The following is a 20,633-nucleotide window of genomic DNA, read 5'->3' as shown; positions in this document are numbered from 1 at the left end:
GTAAATACATTAATTTCTCTTATATTTTCTGCACATTGTGCTCAGGAAGACGTATTAAAAAAAAAAAAGTAATCAGTATTAGGTTGATATCTGAACAGCCACCTGAAGCACAGTATACTCTTACCTGCATTATGCATTGCTTTTATGAAAAGTCCAGTTCTCGGGTCTGTTCTCAGACCCTTCCTTTATTCAGTACCATTACACCATTTCAGATGAGAATAATATTTGTTCTGTACTTCAGTACGTGCTAGGAGAGCTAACTTTAAACAGCTCCTGCCCTACAGGGGTCACAGTCTTAATTTAACAACAAAAATTACACCTAATTTAACAACAAAATACAACATTTTCCCCACCAGTGAAACCATATTCTCTAACCCCAGATAATTTTTGGGTGTTGCAGTAACTGTTGTGTGTCTTCATCTGGGCCTGGTTTTAGTCAAAACTTGGCAAGGCATCTGTGAAGGGACATGGTTTTGTCTGTATTTCTGTGGATTCAAAGTTTATGAAGTTGCCTGATAAAATGGTCTTGTCTTGAGCTGTTTGTCAAGCAAACAATATTCCAAAGGAAAAACAAGCTGCTACAGTAATGCAATTTCTTTATTTTATATTCCTCTACATATGCAGTACTCTACAAACCTGGTAAGTGGCACTGCTTGTGATTATTAAAGATTTCTTAAGATGAACACCAACTAAGATAATTTTAAAATATTTACCATAATTCAAGAATTCTTTGAATTGTGATTAAGGAGGATGAGATGTTAAGAAAATCTCATTTGCATATACCCTTCTTACCTGCACTTGCCCATGGTAATGACATTTTGCTTGACAAAAATTATAAGGTACATGCTTAATGTATCTTCAATCGTCTCCTCATGTAATTTCTCAACTGAAAATGAGAGTGTCATTAGTTGAGTCACCAGTGCTCCTTCCCCCCTTCCCCACACTTGACTTGGAAAACTTTGCTAGTGCATATAGAAAAGTACAGGCAGCAGAGGCTCCTGTGGGGTCTGTCAGGGCAGGCACCAGGCCTTCCCATGGCTTCTGGAAACCCATCATTTCTTCCCATCAGGTGGAGTGAGTGTGTGCCATGGTGCTGGGTCCTTCTGTCTGTGGCTCTGACCCAAGTGGAGCCCCGGGGCAGTGTCCAGACTGTGACTCGGTAGGGTTGGTGGCACTGGCCCCTGTCCCTGTGCCAGGGAGTGCCAGGCACACGCTGCTGGAAGGAGATTTCTGTAGAAGCTTTGTGGCTGGAGAGGGTATCAGGGGGCTTTAGTGGGGATGTAAAGGATCTTCACATGAATGAGGAGGAGACACAGTTTTCAACTTCTGTTGAGAAGTCCTGGCACTTCAGTTCTCTGAGGGCATAAGCACACAGAGCGCTGCCAGTCCAGGAAAAGCAAGTGGGTAGAAGGGCAGAAAATGGAGCCCCATATTTATACTGCCTTGCTGTTTTGTGGTAAGGTAAGTGATAAATAGGACAAATCATTTATGAGGGTGGCAATAGAAGAGCCTTTCCTATATTGGCTTTTCTGTATGCTGGCAGAGCTGGCAATTTGTGTGAGCTTGACAATCTTTGAGATCACCTTGGAGAGGCTTTGTCCATTAGTGATGAGTGCTGTGATGGGAACTGTTGTCTCATTCCTGAAGGGACATGCTCAGGGCTGCTGCTGGTCCCCAAGGTGAAGCTGTGGAGAATTGCTGTATGGGCAGGATGGTGGCTCAATAACAGTGAGTCTCCTGAATTTAGTACCCAGTGTTGATAAAAACTCTTTTCTTCATGCACCAATGGCCCTCAGGATGAGATTTTTTTCTTTATTTTCACACCAGAAACCCGTATATGCTGTGAAGAAAGATCACAGGCAAAAACTAACCTCACTGACCAATCTCAAAATAAAGGAGCTCATTTGGTTACCCCCACAATGTCTGGGGTAATTTCGTTCAGGCTGTTAATTAGGGTGAGCTTTGTGAAATGTCCTAATGCCCTGAACTGGTGAACTGAGCAGTGGATTTTGCTACCTGTGTGCAAGAATACTGTGTTTGCTTCCTTTAGCTGCTGACATAAATAGTAACTTGTTAAAGGGCATAGCTCCAGGCTTTGCCTTAAGAAGGAGATGAAAAGATAATTGCTGGATAAGCAAGTGAGCGTGGGGGGCTGTAAGAGTAAATGAGACTGGTTGTGAACCAGTAACAATCTTCTTTCAATCAGCCTGGTTTTAAGGCTGTAATCTCCCCTGGGCAGAGAAGGTCTCTGTCTCCACGTTGCGTGGCTCTGAGAGCAGCCTCTCTCCTTGGTCCTGCGTGAGGCTGTGGGCACTGAGGATGGGTCTGACTGTGGCTTACAGCTCTGCTTCTGACCCTGCATAAGCTGATCCGTTTTCATTTCTGTTGGTGTTCTGCTTGGCATTCTTTTTGTGAAGTGCTTTTTTGTTTTATAGAGACCTGTTTATCCCTCCCTTCCCTGCACCAGTGGAGGTTTATTAGATCGCATGGCAGCCTGCCATCTTCCTTATTAACCAAGCTTTTTCCCAAATAAACATGCTCCTTGTGTGCATGTCTCCTATTTATGATTTACTTCCCATTATAAAGCTACAATCTACAATATTAAAAATAATACACAGACAGATGTTTATGAGAGGCTGAACAGAGTTTTATTGTACTGACTCTGGTATTTGTGGTTTATATTTCTTTAATCTCTAGTGAAGTGTGGTTCCTCCCGCCCTCCCCAATTTACTGCTTCTGCCTCTTATTATCCTTATAACAGGTGATGGTGCCCTTTAAAGGCATTTTCTTTCAGGCTCTTACATGCTGCAATATGAGCAGGAGTATGAGGAAGTATGATGATGTACTTAAAATGTTGTCTTTGCTTAAGAAATTAGAAATGAGGCCTTTATTCTGGAGATTTAGGTCTACCCACCTGGAGGCAAAGAGATCCTTGCCTTCCATTTACATGACTTCAGTAGGGTGCTTGATCACCCTCTGCTGGCTGAGCTGCCTGGGCAGCTGCCAGTCTGCTGAATTTTGGGAGAGTGCCTTTCCACTCCAGTGGAGTCCCAGACATCACTTAGGATTTCACTTTGTGCGTCTGAACCACGTTACTGCAGTTCAGTCACAACAGTTTGGAGTCACTGGCTGCATGTAGAGCTTTTTATTTTTTATTCAAATGGATGGAAGAGAATTCTGCCCCTGGGTCAGATAATCATCTCAGACCCGTTAAATAAGCAGCTGTGACATGCATCGTAACAGGGGCCTAAACCACCATATTTTTTCAATATGACACTTGGTTGGTTTTTTTTTCCTTGGCCCATGGTTGGGCTTACATTAGAAAAACAAACAGCACTTAGCTATAATTAAAAATGCCCTACGGTAAGTGGGATGACAAAACAATGGGAATGCTGTTCATATGGATGAAGTCAAGTGTAAATGAAGTCTAAAAGAATTAAGTTGAATGCAAGGATAAAATTATCTTGTTGGCTAGGCACAGAAAGTATAAAATAAGCCTACCCAATACAACAGATCTTGCATTTCACAGTAAAAAATCTGATCAGGGTACTTTTTTGTATCATGAGGCAAATCCATCTTTTGCTGTAGCAACAGAAACATAACCTTCAATTAACTATTTGAAACTATTTGAAATGCAGTTGTATATTGGTGATTGTAGAGTTTTATGCATACAAGCATCTACCTCGAACATGTGTGCAATATACTTATTTATACTACTTGCATTCAGTTTCTAAAAATAGGAAATGTTCATGATAGTATTCTTAGAATTCCTTTTTTTTCAAGATAGTAAAGTTCTACCTGGAAGTACGTTTTTTCAAATTTTATGTTGAAGAACCACTGTATCATATAGTTTTTTTAAAAGTATGCTCCAGACATAATTATGAACATAGTAAGACATAATTATAAGAAGGGTTGATATTTTTCAACCTCCAGTAGCTGTCATCCTGCTTCAGGTTTAGCTGTAGTCAGAGCCTTGCTGACCAAATGACTGATGTTTCACTAATTGCTATTTGAAAATGAAAAGGGAAACTGTCTAGCTTTGAAACATTATTCATGAAAGAAGGATCATGCTGGTATGTTTTCAGAGCAGGATCTTTCCCCCCTGTCTTGTCTAGACAGGCCAAGTACAAGACTTTGTACTGAAAAGGGCTCTCTGGTGTGTCATTAGGCACAGTGGTTTAGTCTGGACTGGTCTGGATTCCCTGGTCAGAGTGTTTTGAGGTCACTCCATTTTGGTACAGACCTCTGCAGGTTTATTTCAGTTTGGAAATACTCTAATATTTGCTTTCTACTACCTCCCTCAACCTGACTTTGATCCATTTTGCTTTACAAGGAAGGATTCTCCTCTGGTTTTAGCAAAAGCACTGTTTAAATGCATTCACCAAGAAAACTAATTTAAGGTACTGAATTTTTGTTTACAAGTTGCAAATACCAGATGCTAAGTATATTCTATGGTCAGAAGTATCTGTATTTTCATTGAATAATCTGTTGAATTAATTTATCGTATTCCTGCAATACATTTTTTCTTTGAATATTTCTTTCAGACTTCAACAGGATGTGATTACGCAGACTAAGTTTTGCAATTTTGTGTCCTCCATTAGATATTACATTTTGTTAGATATAGATGTTGCTTTTGCAGATGCCTGAGTGATAAAAAGAGGAGCCCCATTGATATGCCGCCACTGCTCAGCACTAACCAGAAAATCATTGTGGCATCAACACTGTCCTACAACACTGTCCAGCACTGATTATTTGGATCACAAATCCAAATAGCCACCACAGGGTCTGTTGTGAAGAAAGTTAACTCCATCCCAGTTAGGGCCAGTAGAGGATGACTGCTTCCTTGGCAGATATATTGGGTGGGGGACCAGAAGGCAACACGTTTTTTGACAATACGCCCCATTTTCAAATCAGCACAGAATTCCTGTGGTATTGTGAGCAACCTCAATGTGGGCACATCAAAAAGGGGACAAGAGGCCACATTGCTCTTTTTTTTTTAATGCACCTTCACAATGGCTGTTTTCACATGTGTGAGGAGGGAATGAGGAAGTAGCCGTAATATTTAACAAGAAAAGTTGATTGAGTCTGCTTTTTGATTCTGAATTTCAGTGTGGTCTGTTATCTCACAACCCCCCTCCACTTCACCTTAAATCACAAATCCTTTCTTCTGGTTAGTTCTCTTATGATCATGTTAGTTAAACCCCAGAACTTTCAAGTTTAATACAGCTATGAAAAATGTAATGCTTCGTCTAGTCTTTTGTGTGAAAACCGTATAATCTGGTGACAAACAGACACCTTGAGTTCTTAGCTTTAACTGCTTTTGACTTGACATCTTGCTTGAGCATTTTATATCAGCCATGGGGGAAGCATGGAAAGCATTACATTAGGACTCAACACAAAGGCACAGGAAAGCAGTAAAAGCTAGCCAAAGTAGCATTCCACATATTCTTACTGCAATATGGTGATTGATTCTTTCTTATAGAAGCATTATGTTCTTTACCACTCTAATTTAACCCTGTGTGATATTCTTCCTTTAAGATACCTGGGAAGTCTGAATCCTTTCTAGGTGACTTTTCTAACCTTCCAAGACATATTTGTTCATTTCTTCTTCCAGTTTCTTCATGAAATTGCAGAAATGAGTCCTAAAGCACTGTAATTATCAGATTGCTAATATATCAGATTACTAATACTTTCCAGAAGTAATTGTTAATGACCTTTTCAGTTCCATGGGTTTCAAAGGCTTACTTCATTTCGTTATGATTTTTTTAATAGTCTATACTCAGAAAGAATCTAAGCCCTTCAATACCTCTTCAGTTCTTTGTTCTTGCAGAGAAGAACAGAGTAACAAACAGAAGAAAATAATTTGTTTGTATAGTATTTTATTCTACAGTTTTAATAGGTCAGGGACTGCAGGGTTGGACTGAAAAAAAGCTTAAATTTGAGGACCTCATTTAGGAAAATACTTATTTTATAAGTACACTTTCACCAAGCAAAATAGATCATTTTTTCCCCCACAGGAAATGCTTGTTTTCCTTGCTTTTCATACCTTCTATTTATATTCCTGAGTAACATTTTATATGTTACACATATTTATGCATACATTTTTTTATTGCAGCAGGTTCTTGCTGGTACATGTACCAAAACATCATTAATACTCTTGAAAAGTGTTCAGAGTGAAGTCTGCAAATTGCTTTTATCTATAAAGCAAATGAAAAATGAGAATGAATTTGTTCCCTTTCTCAATTTCTTTTTCCTCTCCTAGGCTGTTACCATGCTTGCATTACACAACAGACCCATGTAAGTGTCACACATCGGTAACTGATTTAGGGACTTTTAGAATGGGAGGTCCTGTTGTCTCCGTTCAGACTAAGTTAAGATTAAAGCAAAGTCTTTTGCTGATACTGTTGAAGATGAACAAATTCTTCCTCTTTGCTGGGAAGGACCAAAAATCATCTCTCTGAAGCAGAATCAGCCAACCCATACTGTAGTCTTAGGGAAGCCCAGGGTTCAGGGAATGGCACTCCTTTAATAAATTGCTTGTGAGAGTTTCTAATTCTGTCTGCTTTTGCCTCTGCTTGTGAATGACAATCACCAGAATTTGTCAATATACTGGTGGTGTAATCACTAAATTTTAGTTTGTCTAGATATAGTGTGTTCTCTGTTCTGTACGTGTATTTTACTTTGGAGCAGTCCTAGTGAGAAAGCTTTTCATAACTGTGTGTATATTTTTGTGAACATTTCCTAAGTACATCTCTAGTACTTACTATAAGGTATACTTGGTCTCATAGGAATTGTTCTTATGACAGAATCATATTTAGGGGAAACTGTTTTCCTTTTTTTTTTTTTTTTGTAAAAATAAAATGTAAAAGCTACAGCATGCCCGCATTTAGCATTCAGACATGTTATAGGCATTTTAGAAGTTTACTAACTTTTAAAGAACACTAGCATGTGGGATTTTAATGTGCAGACACCAAGTGCTTGACTGTAATTAGGTGGGAGACTGGCAAATTGGCTTTGGGAAGGTAGTTAAGGAATAATTGTCTGTGTCTGAACAGGATTGTTCCTGATTACAAACTATACTGTTGCCTTACAGCTGATGCAAGATTTATTTTTTTTTTTAATGTGGGACAATTATTATTTTTATTAATACTGCTGTCTTGCCCCAGATCTGCAAGATGCCACACAAACATATATGAGAACACAGTCTTTGTCCAAAGTGAACTGTAATCAACATGAACTGCAAAAAATATTGTATATTATTAAAAAAGGTAAATTTTCCCAAGTGGCAAATCTGGTTTACCAATGGTTTGATACTGGTGATCAGGAATGTGTCATGTCTATATTTATACAATGTATAAATGCTGTAAGGACAAAATTGTTTGTGTTGGTGTTGAAATGCCAAAGACCCACCCACCAGTATAGCATCTGCTTGAAAAAGATTGTCATTTTAGCACTGAAGAAGGGTAGGCATCAATTTTCTCACAAATTTTTGTTTTGGTTTCTTCTTTGCCTTTCAGAGTGCAAATTCACCTGCGCCAGTGGTAAATGCTTGTATCTTGGTTCACTGATTTGTAACCAACAGAATGACTGTGGGGATAACAGTGATGAAGAGAACTGCCTGCTTGTAACAGAGCATCCACCTCCAGGCATCTTTAGCTGTGAGTATTGGCTCCTTCTGTGCATCCATGTATGTCAAATATGTCTGGTTACCTCAGAAATCAGTCTTTTTGGAAACTTGATCTGCAGTGTGATATCAAGGGAGTATGAGACAGAGAAAGTAAATAATATTTTTCTCAGAACTAGCAGGGATTTGTGACACAGTTTCCCCAGGATACTAAACATGTGAATTTTTAGTTATTCCAAGGGAGTTTATGCTACGGACATTGTGGTTATAATCATGTGGATCATATGTGGCCTCTGAGAAAGAATAATTAAATATTTGTTTTCCAAGATTCTACAAAATATTCTATGCTCTGTCTGTGTAAGAGTTTTTATATGCTATTAAGAATATCAAGAAAATTATATGTTGGTAATTATATGTTTGTATCAAGAAAATTTTCTGTTTGTAATTCCTATTAGTTTTATTGGTGCTGAGATCAGCATCATTTGGTTACTGACCTTTGTAGGTATATATTTAAAATATCTTTAGTTGCTATTCTTCAGTGCATAAATATTGCACACAGAGTTCCAGAGTTTATCACAGGAATTGCTTTCTTAGTGCTTTGCCCTCAGTCACGTTCACTGAAATCAAACTTTGCTTTTGCTTTTGTTTCTTGTGCAATAATTTATTTTTAAACTACAATTCAGCTTTTTGGATGGGTGATACATTTTCCAGTAAGGTTTCTTATACACAGGTGCAATAGACGTATGTTATGTTACTTCTGCTTTCCAAACGGTTTTGTTCTGTCCATACTGACATCCCTCAGTATTCTATTTCACTTCTGGTTGTGACTGTATCTTAGGAATATCAGTTTTGTTATGTTGTTATTAGTAATAGCAATTATAAGCAGCACGTATCTGTAATTTTTGTAACTAATGCACGGGGCTATAAGCAGGACAGAAGATGGAGGTCAGGTATTGGATGTGCGCCTGTCCCCCTGTACCCTCTAACCTCCAAGTGGACATGTTCCAAAATACTCTAAATCATTTAAATCTTGTACTTTGTGTTACTTTGATACCTCTGCCGTGATTTCAGTGGCTTTGAAATAATAATGACCTGTGTATTCTTTTAGGCTATTTAATTTTATTTTTGTTTTAATGTATTTAGTTTTGAGTGGAACTCTCTCCAAAGTCCCAGAACAAGACATAGGGGTTTTTTTGACTGGGATATTGTACAGCTCTTCTCTTAAACCAAACTAGCACAACTGTTTGTCCAAAAGTGGCCACAACACCTGCAGTGGTAGCAGGTGGAAGGAAGAGCTTTGGTGATGAGCAGCAGCTGCGGCATCACAGGTGGTGGTCCTGCACAGCTGCAGTGTGATGGTGGCACCCTGTGAGTTCCTAGGTGGAGCCTCTTAGGTAGAACTCCCAAACCCTTGTTCATCCTGAGGCCATCCTGAGGGCATCGGTGATTTTGCAGTATCCCTCTGTGCTGGTCATGTGGTGATCATGTATCATCTTGGCACCTTCTCCTCAAAAGCCCTTTGGGCTCTATAAATGGTTACTTGCTTGACCCAGGATCTGCAAGCTTCCTGGTCTTCCCCTAAGTCACATCTGTCCCCTCTGGTCTTGCACTGGATCATAAAGACAGACCTGCCTGGTCAGCTGGCGAGTCATCCCCCTAGCCTCCAGCGACATGAAGTTTGTGCCAACCAAACCAAACCAAATGTGTCTCTGAAAAACCTTCAGCAAAAGGTTCCCTACTGCTTTCCTGAGAATTGCAGTTGGTGCATTTAATGATCCTGTCTCTGGAAAGTCGTGCAAGTTGGCAGCAGTTTTCTTACTTTTCAGTGGACTTGGAGAAAAGACAGTCAGCTTCCTTCTCCAATCAGCCTTTTACAGCTGCGGGTGTTTTTTTTAAACACCCGTTCATGGGTGTTTAAAAAAAACCCCAAGAAACAAAACAAAACCCCCCAAGTTTGTGCATATGAATTATGTTTCCTTAAATCTGTTAGAGTTATTAATTTTCTCTGACTGCTTCTAAAATATGGTGTCCAATAGGCCTACTAATTGAGATCTCCCAAGTGCTGAGGGAAGAGGGGTAATTACATAAACAGTCTTACTATTAATTCTTTCAAGAACTTTGAATTTGCTGCTTTTGCAACAACATTGGAAATGAGGAATTTGTAGAGGAAATACTGGATGCATTGCTAGTAGCATTTGGAAATGTTTAATTTTTTGCTTACCTTGTGGCAGATACAGCAGTTCATGATTTGTTGCATTTGGGTATATTGACAGGGACTGTATTGTTTTGTTGCAATAGGGACTGTGTGACAAGTGCTGTTAAATAAAGGGACTTTGGTTTTAAGTAAAAAAAACCCAACCAAATCCCAGTGAAACAGGATCTTAATGGTGAAACAAAGAGAAAAATAAGATCAAAGCCAGACAGAAAAATAATACAACCATAAACTCTATTTAAATAATATTTACCATGTTCTGGCTATTAAAAAGACCACTACATGGTAGAAATCAGTGCCAGTTGGTAATAGGAAACAAGATTATTATGGACACGTCAGTTGTGTTGGCTTATTTCAGCTTTGAAAAAATGTTTTTAGAATACTTGCTGAAGTGAGGTCCCCAGGCCTTAGAGGGATGACATGTTGAATTAAGAAATGTGTGCATGCTTTTGCTCAATGATTTTAATGGGGATCCCTACCAGAGCACACCAGAGTGTATGCTCTTGAAATGTCCCAGCTGAGCAGGCTGCCTTTCAACACAGAAGTACATACATTCATTGCTCTCTCATTAATAACAAGACAGTAATACAGCTCAGTAAGAAGAAAACTAGTATAGAAAAAAAAAATCACTTGATGAATGTTAAACCAGCTATTTCTTTCTGGTCAGTGTTACATATAAGCTCTGTTCCTGCATCTTCTTGCTTGTGTGCAGTTCTTAAATGGGAAAAAAACTGTTGAAAGGAGCCACTTATTAGTTTGTGCTGGTTAACATCCAAGCAGGGTGTCCTGTTTCTCCCTGGGACTGCCCTTGTCTTTACCTACAGCACGTTGTCACTACAAGCAGTATGCCTTCCCCTCTGCTGTTTGTTCAAAGAATCCCTTTGTCACGCTATATTCAAACCCTCTATCCTCCTGTGATGAAAAATATATTAATCTCATTTCAGAGTTACACACAGACTGCCCCCAAACAATGTCTAAATAAATAAATTTTTATATTAAAGTTCTGCTTTGGTTTATTTAAGCAGTATGTGCCGTGTTAGTGGTACCCCATATTTCCCAGCTGCTGAAGCATTTCTCATTTGTGTTCTTGCCAGCAGCCAAATCCAGAATGTCTTGTTGGAGCTTCTTGTTCAGTTTAGTTAAGTTGCATGGGCAATGGCATAGAAAGATTTTTTTTTTGTGGGTAACCTGCTCCCTGGATCTCGTGATTATAGGAGATGCTATCTTACTGTTAGAGGAGTTCACATCTCCCAGATCTAGTGTTCCTCTCTCCTTGCCATTCTTACATGGCTCCAGTGTGCTAACTGTGAATTCAGTCTTTTAAATCATAGAATGGTTTGGGTTGGAAGGGACCCTAATGATCATCTAGTTCCAACCCTCCTGCCATGGGCAGGGACACCTTCTACTAGAACAGATTGCTTTAAAACCCCATCCAGCCTGGCCTTGAAGACTCCTAAGGATGTGGCACTCAGCTTCTGTGGGCAACCTTTTCCAGTATCTTACCACTCTCACAGTACAGGATTTCTTCCTGCTGCCTAATCTAAAACCTATTCTCCTTCAGGCCATTTCCCCTGTCCTATCACTACATGCCCTTGTAAAAATGTTGCTGCTGAACTCAATGTCTCAATGTGTGCAAAGGAAAACAAAAAGTGTATCTCTGAGCCCTTTGGTTGTCTTCATTTTCCTTTGCTGACTTATAGGTAGGCCTGTGTGGGCAATTCACTCTGTATAGCACAGAGAGATTGGAGGACAGCTGAGAAAATCCAAGGTGTGTTAGAGTCTGATTTTAGATGACACAAGATGCAGTCAAGCAAGTTGATCAAAACACATGCTAAGGCATTTAAGCTGAACTTGTTAAGGTAACAGCTTGCTTGGTTTACACCGGGATGCGGGTTTGGTGATGCATGTTGAAGCACACCTCTCCTCCTCCGTGAGGACACCCAGTGCTGCTGCATCTCTCCCTGCAGCTCGCCTTGTGCAGAGCCCATGTCAGCTTTCAGTAGGGCTACTTGGTTTTGTTTTCATCAGCTGTAAAGACTTATTGATTGAGATAATGGAGATGACTGTTCTTTTAAGACTACTTGGAGGTCAAGGGTGTATTTAACAGCACAAAGCCATGATAGGAAAAATGAGGCAAAGAGTAGGATTTTAAACATTGCAGACTTGGCCTTGGCAGCAGCTTGCCACTCCATGTGACCTGGAGAATTTGGACTCCAAAGAACTGAAACAATGTGCCTGCATCTAGAAGGACACAGTTCATTTGTTTGAGCATTTCCCTTTGTTTCACAACAAATGATCAGCCTGCCTTGTCCTGCTAAAAGTAAATTAGATTTTGAAATGGGAAGTGTACTCTGTTGTCTGCAGACTGCAGTGTCCAAGTCACGTCTCATTGAGAAAGGTTGTGGTGGTGGAGGTTTTAGGGTTTTTAATTGTTTGGTGGAAGACAGTACAGGTAGTTGTCTTTGCTGTGATCTGTATGTGTTTGTGGGCATATCAAACACAAATATTGACATGCTTGAGAATGTACAGGAGAATAAAATAAGTGAGAACAAATTCTTCTTGTCATGTGCAAATTATGTCTACATCAAATTTCAAGTTGTCAGCATTGATGGAGGTGATGTGTCATGGCTGTTTTGGCATAGAAGAGTTTGCTGTAGGAGTTCATTTTCCTCTGCAAGGTAAAAAAACCCAAACAAATCAAATATATAGCTCTCCCTTTCACCACCCCCACCTACTGCTGTCAGCTCTGAGCTTTGTAGGGATCTGCAGGGGGTTGGAGAATGATTCTGTTTTAAAAACAAAAAGCTCAATCAAAGGAAAATATTTTGTTTAAAGAGACCTTTGGCATCCCCCTCTGACTGTGACACCGAATTTGTGCAGATAAAAACAAGTGCTTAGATTTACATTTTGATTGTGCTTCTGCTTTCATGTGTGCCGGGCTGTCCCACTTCAGGTGAAATTTATCCATTTCTTTAAATATTTAGCAGTCTAGCGTTGATGTTAATGAAAGTCTGGCACTGCTATTTTGAGCATTGCAACAATGATAGTAATTTTCAGTGTCAGATTACTGCTTCTCGGAGGAAAAGGGAGATGGGAGGAGGGAAGAGCAGAAAAAAAAAATTGTTTCGGCTCTAATAGAGTTTGTCATCAGCCTGGCTGTGCCAGACAGATGGATCATGAATACTGTCTAGACGCTCTCTGCCTGAGTGGAGCTGTGGTCTCTAAGGACAAGCAGTGAGACGCCGGCTTAAGTGACTGGGGAAAGTCAGGACGTGCTCCCCTCTCAGCCCACAGCGAGCCGCGCTGATCCTGCCCGCCGGTGCTGGGAGCCGCTCAATACCGAGCTCAGCTGAGCTCGGCTGTGTGCGGCTTTGGGGGGGAAAGGAGAGGGATGTTGTTACGATAGTATTGATTTCAGCTGCGTCTGCCCAGGGACTGCGGGGTGATTTAGCTGGGAGTATAGCTCTCGGGAGGGGGTGGATTGGGATTGTCATCATCTGGCCATAAAGCAGACGCTTTAAAAGACTGGGCGGTCACCTGTATTTATCATCCGCTTTAGTCACAGTATATGCTGGAAAATGCTTACTTACTTGCTTATGTTTTCTTTATTTGGCCACTTGTTCAGAAGGATTCATCTGTTTGCCTACCCGGGGCTCCCAGTGTCCCCGGCTGTTAAGATGAGGTTTTATGAGGCTGCCTTTGGAAAGGAGAAGCTCTGGTAACCAGGTGAGACCCATAGCCTAGGGCACATCCTGTGCTATTTAGTTATCTCCCCTGCTGTTACTTGTCCCTTCTCTGTCACCAAGCACAATTAATGATAAGGAAATTTCTAATGTAGTTGGAGCAATAAATATTTTTTGATCAGCAAAGTTTTAACAAAATCTCATTTTGATACACATGCTAACTTATTTAAAAAACAGAAGGTTCTCTGGGGTTCAGATTGTGGAATAAATCATGGTACTTTGGATTTTAGTTCTGTGTGTATGTCACTAAATACTACATAGATATTTTTGTTTAGAAAATTCAATTGATTTTCAGCCTATAGTGCAGTCCTGTTTCTTGAAGTGCTATAATCAGGTTCTGTGCTTTGTTCTGAAATAATTTCCTCCTTGCATATTTTTAAAGCACATTATGGAACACTAGCAATTAATATGATCTTGAAAATTTGAATAACGGCAAAAAGTTTGTATATTATTTTCCTAAAATTTTGTTTTTTGAAAAATACAGTATTCCCTGGCTTTTAATAAATGAAATAGGATCCTGGTCCCATGAATGCTGTAACAAAACTGCAGTGGAATTCAGTACTGTTAGAGTTTACCTATTCTTCCTCTAAGGCCTTACGCTGTGAGTGACTTGGACAAGCCAGACACATACACACTTACACATATGTGGCCAACAACAACCATGATATGCTGGCACAAAATTAGGTATTTTTATCTGCTTATGGATGGGGCTGAACTGGGCTCCTGGTAAGGAATTCCCATTTCACAAAGTTTACAGCTGAACATTAATCACATAATTACGGTTAAAGAGAGAAAGAAAAACTCACAATACTGTGCAGATGAAAATGTGGGAATCTCAGTTGCTCTGAAATGCTGTTTTGTTCATTCTCAAAGTATGTAAGGCAGTTGTATCACATTTCATCAAGATCTAGAAAAAATGTTCTTTAAAGTTATTTGTGTTTGCTCTTCATACAGATTTAATTCACCCTTCCTTCAATTCCTGTTAACTTTTAGGAAACGTCATCCATTACTAAACATTACTTCTCAGTATGATCGTGCTTGGTAATACTTGTGATTTCTCCTGTTCCCTTTTTTGTCTACTGATTTCTTACAAATGCAAATTGTAAGCTCTCAAAGTATACTGTGTAATAAAGTCTTCATTCAAAGACTGATTTTTATGTATCTTAGAAAGTGATTAAGCTTCAGGTTGGAAATCTCAAAGCAGTAGTGCCAGGCACGATGGGACTTTGTGTCTTACAGATACACTTGGCTCTTCAAGACAGCAGAGCTCCTCCTGGACCTTTGTGAGCCTGGGAAATGACCTCCCACACACACTGAGGGCATCCTTTTTTCACACTGGTTCTCCACCAGAAGTGCATGGTAGTATGAACATTTCATCAATGCAGGTGTAAAACTCAACTGTGAAAGTCACAGTGCAGTCTCATACCACAGGCAAGATCCCCCCCCTGGAAAGAGAATAAGCTGTGAGACAATTATTTTCAGACATTATTTCACATACACCTAGTAGGTGCTTGAACATGACATCAGAACATGACATTAAGGTTGTAACTGAGCAACTTTTGTTTCTTTTATTTTCAGTCCACATTAGTAAGTATTGTCCATTGCTGCCCTTCCCTGCTACGTTTTCATTTGCAGGGGTCACACTGTACTGTGCACTAGACAGCTAGGTTTGCCTAGCTAAACCTCTGTAAGTTTTAGATGCAGTTCTGAAGTCTTGCTGTGTGAATTTTACAGCTTTCCCATCATTAGTTCAAGTCACGTTGGTTATTGCTGGTAAGTACTCCTTAGGAGGAGGAGGAGCACTGCGTTTTACTGTTTGCATTTGGCTACTACAAGCCTGGAGGAGCCACTGTGAACTATGTCTTCTATACAGCATTGGCAGCTGTTCAGGTGTTTAGGCAGAAAGAAGACAACTTATATTTTCTTAGTTTAAAGTGTTTTGTGAAGGTTTAATAAAAAATAATGTTTAAAAAAATCCTCACAAGGGACATGAAGTCAGACTAGATGACCTTCCTTCTCTAAGAATGTTGCGGACTGTGATGTTTGATTGCTTTTCATTCTGCAGATGTGTATCTGACCATTTATCTCTAGAAACTCTTCATCTCCCTGATAAAATGAACCACTTTAACTTTTCTTAAGCAGGCTCATCTTCTACTTCTGCTGTAAGGTAACAACTTTATAGATCAAGGTGAATTGGGAGTTTGCTTGTAAGTTCTGCTGTGAATACATGCACACTGAAATATTTTTGACTGAAGTTTCTGTGTAAATGAACAGCATCATGCTCAAAGAAATCCATGCTTTTCAGTGATCTCTAAAATGGTCTGTATTGTGAGTGAAATTATGTTTTTCCATGTAGTGTTTAACCAAAGCATGATGCTTTGGTCATTAGTGTGTAGCTATTTTTCTCAGACTGGAAAGCCTGAGAAACCCTTACGCTCTCCACAGTTTTGCAAGTGCTTGAAAGTGGCACAAGCCACTGTTGCCTCTTGTGGTTTCTCCTTCACTTTTTCTTGTGCAAGTGTTTGGGTTGGAGACTGGTCTGGTTCTGATGAGCGCTGAGAAACTTCCACTTTGTTTTGGCTGGTGTCATATTCTTGGTTCTGTTCTCAGCTCAGCTGTGCAGACTCTTGTGCCTTCACAAAAGAAGATGGAGATACAAGTGGCTCTGTTCAGTGGTTGCTTATCCATGACTGGTTTAAGGTTTCTGTGCCTTAGTCCCTGTCCCTCTATAAAGTACATGCTAAACAGACCTTTCCCTGAATACAAGAGTTTGGGAATTAAGAACTAACAGTTGCTTTCCCCCTTTTCCTTAATTCTGAAAATCTCATTATTTGTCACTTTTTGTAATAGAAGGCTAGAATAGTGACGCATCAGACTGGGTCTCTCGGGGCCATCCATGGGCTTGGGCTCTTTTGGACTGAACCCAGGGTAGTACAATGTAATATACTGTTTTGATAACCAAGTGCAGCTTGGCTTAAGTCGTGGGGCTTTATGGGAGTAATGCTAGCTAGTTAAATTACTACATAGGAACAGCTCTCCTGGGTCAGATCAAAGGCCCAGCTAGCTCACCATCAAATCTAGCACTAGCCAGTTGCAGATGCTAAGTGAAAGAGTAAAAGCAAATTAGATAAACAGTTCTGCTTTTCCCAGTAAGCCTGATTCCTGGGAGAAATGCTTCACTGCTTTGCATGAAGAGCATGGGGTTTATGTCCTCTGGAGAGAATTTAGCATTTAGAAAGGGCAGAATTGGGGTAAAGAGAAAACGCCTCATTTCTGAAGTGTGAGAATAAGCGAAGATCTACCAGCCCCTCGCTAACCAGTAGATGTGTGGGCACCGTTGGCTTCTTCTGTATGCAACGCATACTTTTCATGTTAAGGCATTCTGAATGTAGGACATGAGCTAGAAGGTGCTGAATTCATGTCAGCTGGAAAGACTATTTGCCTAGGTCTTTTCACTTATTTTGTGAAGAACATGGACTTTTAGTTTCTCTAAGTTCTTTTTTTCCTGAGTGACATTGTGGGTTTTTTTAGTCAGGATTTGTGGACTGTGTGTCAGCCTTATAGTTAATGGTGAACCAAGTTCATCTTGCAGGCTTAAATTTGTCTTGGCTGTTTAGGAAAACAAACTCACAAAGCCTACTGCACATAGAAAACATAGTTGTCACCTGTGACTGTGTAGCACACAGGCATCAGATACCGTGGGTGTACACGTGTATCTTAGAGCAGGCTTGGGTTTATTTTTGTTTTCTATACATGCATGTTGTGTGCAAACCTAAGGAGTGAATACAGACTGGTTAGAGTTAAGAAAAATACCAGCAACGTAGAAATATCTACAATCAGCTTCTACGAAAACACAAATTGGTATTTCTATCTTTGTTTAAAAACAACTGTTCTTTTAATTACAGGTTAAGGCTTAAAATCATGACTAAAAGAGAACTTCACATTCTATTTAGAACATAAATGAGACAGTGGAACCAATTCTTTATACTGAGTTACTGTTAGAAGCTAACAGAAAACAGATCAGGACAGTGAGTTGCTAAATCAATTGTGTTTTGTGTGTGTTAGATGACTTTTCTAACTTAACAATGCAGTCTAAGGTGCTAGAGGTTTATCGGACACAGCATTTTCCAACTATACATGATAAGATCACAGGTCTACTTATCTTTCCAGCAGTATTGCTACACTGATAGTTTCTTCCTTCCTTCTCAGTTTCCTCCTTCTTTCCTTCTGTTCAGTATCACTGTGTAATAGTTTCATGAAAGCAAGACACATGAGGGATCTGGGGGGGTAGAGATAATAGTGATGCATTATATGAATACTGAGTCTGACACCTAGTAGCACCTTGATAGAAATAGAAAGCTGTGATCACAGTATTAAAATATGCTAACAAGCTGAAGGAGCTAATGGGCTTAATTTTTACAGTGCAGATGTTAATCCAGCACTTGTGCTGAATGCAATAACAAATGTGTGGGGGCTGATGGTGATGTTATTGTGTTCTTGGCAGCACAGTCCTCCAAAACAATCTTCCTTTCTTTGATATTTTACTAAGAGTTAGAATGTTCTTTTTTGTGGTCTAAGATAACAAATGTATAAACAAATTGGTATGACTAAGGCTGGCTGGGCTAGGGTCATCTTTATTTAAATGGATATTCTGTAAGAATCGATGTACCCCTGTGTTTGGTGATGGAGATTGCTGTTCCAGTTCTTGGATAGTTCATGCTCCACATCTCCTACTAAATTTCAGATATTTTTATTATTGTTGGTTTCAAAACTGTGCTCATCTAGCCAGAATAAACCATTTGCTTTGACAAAGTGTTGAGCCACGGTCTGATATAAAGCTCAACTCCCAGTCTTTCCCAGAGAGGAGTCAATAGTCTCCTGGAACAGTCACAGGGGCCTGTATTCCACTCCAGTGCCTCAGCCTCACCACCCACCTCATGGCATTTCAAATGGTCACACTCTTCCTTTGTATTCAGTGCTTTGCAGCTAATGAGAATGATACTGCTATCCTGTGGAACCTTTCAGCTCTTTCAATAGGGAATGATCTTGACTTAATTCCAGCAGATTTGGATATTCCTGAAGAAATTACCTATTGTTCCAGTGAAAGATTTGCTAGACATTGATGGGGATTATGATGTTGCAAACCTCTCTTTTTTTTTTTTTTTTTTTTTTTTGTTGCACACATTTTTTTTTTTTTTTTTTTTTTTTTTTTTTTTTTTCTTTTCTTTTTTATCCCTCTCCCTAAAAAAGTACTTGCTTGTTTAATTACCAGCAGGAAAGGTGCACGTGGCTTTTGTTTGTAATAATGTGCATCTCTCACTGTGAATACCTGTCACTTTTAGATAGGCTGTTACAGTGTAGCTGATCAGTCAACTGGCCCTGAGTATTCAAGGCTGGTGGTGCTCCTCCAGCAAATAAATTTGCTGCAGGATAGAGCACAGGTTTCAAACCATGTCCCCTTTTGACAAGCATCTTAGATAATGTGCAAGGAAAATAAATTTCACTGATGTTAGAAAACTAAAGGAAGGACTGAAATATGAGGAATGGAAGACTTGTCAATTAGTGAACAGGGCTTGCCACCAGTTCCAGGTTTGCTTGACATCTCTGCCACCAACTTCCTGTGCAATCCTGATGAAATAATTATTTGTTTTCTTTCTGAATTCCCTTATTTAAAAAAAGGGAGATAATGATGTTCATCTACTTTGCAGAAGTAATAAAAGAAGATGAAATTTTTATGTGGTTGAAAAACACGAAAAGGGACGTTAAGCTGTAATAGTCTCCGAAAATGAGTACTATGTACTGGAAAAAAGTGCAATTATAAGCTGACAGAGAGAATTAAAAAAAAATTGAAAGTATGTGCTTTGTGTTGTGCATTAACATTGACACATACTGTCCATTATTAATATATGTATATTTTAATTTTTCACTTGAGTGGCAACAAGGAGATGGATATGCTAGATAGTTTCTAAGTAGGTACATAAAAATTGGGTACGTAATTTGTATTAAAATGTGAGTAGAGACAAAAGATGAGGAGAGAGTTTTATCAGTCAACTGCAATTCCACAATTGAAGTAGAATATCCTAAAACGTGGTGAATGTAATGCAATATAATGATGTTTGGTGGTGTGTTAGTGAAGTTTGAAAAAGATCTTTGGAAGGATTTAATCAAATGAGGTCACCAGTCAACAGAATGATGAATTAAATTCAATCTTGATTAATGCAAGTAATTCATACTGGAGGGCAAAGTATTATACATTTTATTAGGTCCTAATTAATTGTGTAATTTAAGGAAAAGGACCACTAAAAAGCATTGCTATGAAAGGCTGAATGAAGATCTCTTTAGAGAATAGAGTTGTGGTCAGATAAAGTATTTTGAGTCAATAAAAATAGGATGTGAAATGTTATGATGCTGCTACATAAATCAGCATTTAATCTTTATTTAGAATGCTGTGTTGCTGCAGCACAGAAACATACTGTAGATGTAGAAAACATAGGAAAAAAACCAGAAAGAAACTGTAAACAGACCTGGATATGTATAGAGCCCAAATATTTTGGAATAATTTGCTTTTGAGTCTAGGTAAAGGGTGGGGAAATAAAAAGATACAGAGAACTATGGGTGTGGAACAGAGGTGTCTTGGGCACTTGGTGTGTGTGGTAAGATTAGAAGATCATTCAGTACAATTCAAAGCTGATAAAAAAAATCTTTTTGCTGTCTTTAGGCTGTATTCCTCATTACCATGCAATGCTTTTGAGGCCAGGATTTAGCAATACTTAAAGAAAGGAATCCTCTCAATACCAAGTCGACTTGTGTGTAATTTATCCAGGGGGTAGTTGTTAAGAAATGTATAAGAGGCATTCAGTTAATTTCTAGCTACAAGATGATGTTGAGAGCTCGGGAGGAGGACATTTTCTCATTCTTTTGGAGAACTGAACATTACTATCCAGGAGGACTGCATGTGGGTTCCTAAATTTGGTGTGAAACTGAAGTCCATAATAAGTGGCTTGTAATACTCCTCATGGCAGCTATGATCAAAATCCTTATGTGCATTTTCCCT

General features: G+C 39.3%; 1 protein-coding gene across 2 annotated transcripts in view; it reads left to right on the top strand.

Annotated features, from left to right (window-relative positions):
* The window catches only part of LDLRAD4 (low density lipoprotein receptor class A domain containing 4), a 239,314-nt gene that overhangs the window by 84,202 nt on the left and 134,479 nt on the right, over nucleotides 1–20,633 (top strand). For both annotated transcript variants that reach the window (XR_005952259.1, XM_041399420.1), the window contains exon 3: nucleotides 7,518–7,658. Coding sequence is in view for 1 of the 2 variants with exons in the window: in XM_041399420.1 (XP_041255354.1) it covers nucleotides 7,518–7,658 (141 nt within the window). In the remaining variant the exon portion in view is untranslated. The remainder of the gene's footprint in view (nucleotides 1–7,517; nucleotides 7,659–20,633) is intronic.

This window comes from Onychostruthus taczanowskii, unplaced genomic scaffold, assembly GCF_017590055.1.
Source record: "Onychostruthus taczanowskii isolate IOZ18803 unplaced genomic scaffold, ASM1759005v1 scaffold16, whole genome shotgun sequence".
In the NCBI taxonomy this organism is placed as follows: domain Eukaryota; kingdom Metazoa; phylum Chordata; class Aves; order Passeriformes; family Passeridae; genus Onychostruthus; species Onychostruthus taczanowskii.
The sequence above is the reverse complement of the archived record's forward strand: the minus strand, read 5'-3'. Positions and strand labels throughout refer to the sequence as shown.